A 3,747-nucleotide genomic window follows, 5' to 3' on the forward strand; every position below is an offset into this window, starting at 1 on the left:
GTTGAGGGTTAGCTTGGTGATCTCAGTTAGAGGCATGAACTTCTAGACACTAAGTTTGAAAATTTTGACCTTAATATCTTAAGCTGTGGTACTGCAAAAAGTCCTCCCTTTTAAAGCTATAGAAATACTCTCAGAAGTAGAGAGAGGTAGTTAGCTATGTTTATGTGTAGTCAGGCAGAAGGCAGGATATAAGATGCACCTTGCAGACTAACTGAAATAGAGATGCATAAGCTTTTGTGAGCAAGAACTCACTTCATCAGAGAGCATTTGATGGAATCACAAACAGTCTGAAATATTCAGTATGGTACATCTGTACCCTGCCCCATGAGTAAGTGAGGTTTGCAGAATAAGGTGCTATGGGCCTAATCCAAAGCCCATTGAAGTCAATGGAAATCATTCTATTAAATTCAATGGACTTTAGACTGGAGCCCAACCAGAGTAATGTATTTGGTTGTAACTTAAGTTAGTTTTATGGGACGTTTTAGTGTACATAATTAAACTTTGCTCCCAAAAATCACAATTTATTTTTTTAATGCATTTTGAAAGCACAGAAACAGAACAAGTAATTTCTGCATGTGGCTGCTTTAGAGCAGTGTTTCTCAACCAGTGGGACGCAAAGGTTGTGTAGGTGGGACTTCAACTCATTGCCCAATTGAATCAGTTTTTTGCACTTCAAATAGTTAAATCAACAGCTATCTCGAACAGTGCAATTTGTGGAGTTTTGTTTTTATCATGGTGGGACCAGGGTTTTTTGACAAAATGGTTGGTGGGACATAAGGTGCAAAAGGTTGAGAACCACTGCTTTAGAGAAAACATGCTTACTGGTTGGCAGTAAAAGGAAAATGTTGATTTTAATTTTTTAACCATGCAGAATTAATAGATGTAGAATAGTATGGCATTAGTTGGAGACTTCATAGAACTGCTCCCTGCCTGCTGTAGTTGAAGTCAGTTCTTTCAACCCTAAGCAGTAAAATTCCATGATTCAACTACTCTTCTCCCTCCAAAAATCATGAGACTTAAATTTGTGCATTGTTGGAGGATTTTTTTTATTTATTTTTTTTTTTTTGTAGTTTATTAAGTGCACTTGAGGCATAGTTTGAAAAAAAAATCAACCTTGTTGTCAAGATTCGTGCTGGGTTTTGGTTTTGTTGTTCTGATGGAATCTATAGCAATATCTCTTCCTATTTTGAGGGCATGGAAATGAGGTACTAATGCCTCTGTTTGTACATGGTGTGATGACATAGCATTTACTGTATTTCCAGATAATGAACTCTAGTTATTACTAAAAATTGATTAGTTTTCCATCTTTTTTTCTCTAGGTATACCAATAACTGTGCCACCACCAGGTAAATTTATTTAGATATTTTCTGAAATGTTATTAAGAAATGTAGAACTTGAATGTAGAACACAAAGTTGCCTATGTTTCTTGTTTATATCAATAGGTCAGTCTGTAAATACAGTGCTGTACGTGAAGCTCTAGGCCCAGTTGTTTTTTGGCAAGATAGATGTGGAATAGTTTTAATATTCTTGAATATTCTGTATGTCAGTTACTTAAAATAGTTCATTTTTTGCTATTCCCCCAATCCTTTCCTTTGCAAAGAAAAGATTTGTTTTAACAGCCAATTTGTGATGTTTTCCAATTTAATATTACAGGCTTTCCACCCCCTCCTGGAGGTCCACCACCTTCCCTTATACCAACAATAGAAAGGTAACCATTTTTTAAAATTTTCCCATAAAACAAAATCTCTCTCTCTTAACTTTCTTAACCGTAAAGTTATAGTTATTTCAAGCATTTGTACAATATCCAAAGCTTTTATGTTGTTTATGTATAAAAGGCTTGTTGTTATTTTTTTCCCCTCATCGGTGTTATACTCTAAGTATCAGGTTTTAATACAGTTTATATAGTTACGTATAAAATACTTCAGTGTCATTTGATAGAACTATCAAAGTATATTGGTGCCAATATAGTACATCAAGCAGCTCTTCCATTAGTTAATATAACGATTATTCAAAGATTCTCAGGTTGCCCAAAGGCTTACCCAACTTAATCTTACCACTTTTTTTCTAAAACAAAATATGTATGACAAAAAGGTAGTCAAATTCAGGCCATCAAAGTCTAGAAAGTTCCTTAATTAAGTTGCAACACAATATGATGTCATAATATTTCACAACCATCCTTTGATGAAGTAAGATGTAGTCTCCATATTATATCTGAGAGTCAGTGGTTAAGGCCAAAATCATTGCATCTCTTAATTTTGGGTGCTGACTAGGATCTGATTTTTTTCAGAGCACTTAACATTCTTGTAGCACTTTATATTATATTTAAAACTTTTAGTGACTTCAGTTGCAGTTGGGTGTTCATCAGTTCTGCAGATGAGGTGGACACAGGAACTACCTGTGACAAATCTGTTACATAAGAAATGTTGTTTTCTCCCTTGCCCCTTTCACTGCCTAACTTCTGTAACAAGTGTGGTGGGGTCAGACATACAACAGTTGAATAATAGCAAGCTTTGATTAATTTTTTGCATACAGAATATTGCAAGAGTTTGTGAAAACAATAGTAAGCATTCAATTACATGAAACTATATTAGCCTTCACTGAGCATTTTAATCCATAAACAGTACCTCTGCTATATGAATTAATGGGTCAGTTACTAGCAGTTTATAGAATTATCTACTAGGTGGCCTAGCCACTAGAGTGCAATACTTTGTAATTGGTGTAAAAAAGGATGTGGGATGGGACCTAGAACTCTTGAGCTCTGCTCTGGAATTTGAGAGGTGTATTCTTAAGTGGATAGAGTCTTCTGCCCTGTCTCCTCAAGCCTGTGCCCTTATACCCTATTATACTCCCATGAACATCAAGTTTACGTCTAAGAGAGTAGAGAATAATGGTAGACTTTAAAGTGCTCCTGTGCACACATCTACACATGAGCCTGTGTCATGAGCAAATTGAACCTGACAGGAGCAGCAGCCAAGGGAAGTTCCAGGTTTCTCCACGTGCCAGTCCTGGCAGGGGACATGGGGGCTTAGCCCTGAGCTCTGGAGAGCAGAGGAAGCTATCCTGGCTCAGCGGGCAGGTCCATCCCAGCTGGGGGAGATGGGGCTGGCCCCAAGCCCCGGGATGGCAGGGGGAGCTGTCCTGGTTACAGGTACCAGAAAATGGTGCATTAGACTAATATACTGTGCAGTAATTGCTGCACACATATAGACGGTGATGCTTTACTGCGCATAAGATTAATGCAGGGGTGGGCAAAATGCAGTCTGTGGGCCACATGTGGCCTGCCAGCCCATTCTATCCGGCCTGCGGGGCCCCTAAAAAATTTAGAAAATTAATATGCATCTGCCCCTGGCTGCCTGTCATGCGGCCCTCAATGGCTTGCCAAAACTCAGTATGCGGCCCTCCACCCGAAATAATTGCCCACCCCTGATCTAATGTGTAGTGTTGCACTGATAGAGATTTTGGGGGCTAATGCTGATAGCCAATTTTTAAGGAGGCATATTGGCCTATACTGATCCGACTTCTGATACACAGCCCTGCAGCTTGAAGAGCCGCGTCCAGCTGATAAGTCTGTTGTGGAAGGGAAAGCGGGGGGCAAATCAAGGCCCTTGCGGTGAGGAAGTAGGGCTGAGGGTGGGATGGGCACTGTTCAGCCAGGGTGGGGCATGGGATAGAGCCATACCTCATCCGGGGGTGCCTCTGGATCTGCACAGGCAGGGTGGGCTGCTGCTGGGGGCTGGGGCTGCATTT

The 3,747-nt window shown here is 39.8% G+C and overlaps 1 protein-coding gene across 1 annotated transcript in view; it reads left to right on the forward strand.

Annotated features, from left to right (window-relative positions):
- FIP1L1 (factor interacting with PAPOLA and CPSF1) overlaps positions 1–3,747 on the forward strand; it is an 82,232-nt gene that overhangs the window by 52,450 nt on the left and 26,035 nt on the right. The window contains exons 16-17 of the mRNA XM_025198345.1: positions 1,320–1,346; positions 1,654–1,708. Of these exons, the coding sequence (XP_025054130.1) occupies positions 1,320–1,346; positions 1,654–1,708 (82 nt within the window). The remainder of the gene's footprint in view (positions 1–1,319; positions 1,347–1,653; positions 1,709–3,747) is intronic.

The sequence above is a fragment of the Alligator sinensis genome, unplaced genomic scaffold (genome assembly GCF_000455745.1).
Source record: "Alligator sinensis unplaced genomic scaffold, ASM45574v1 scaffold134_1, whole genome shotgun sequence".
Taxonomy (NCBI): domain Eukaryota; kingdom Metazoa; phylum Chordata; order Crocodylia; family Alligatoridae; genus Alligator; species Alligator sinensis.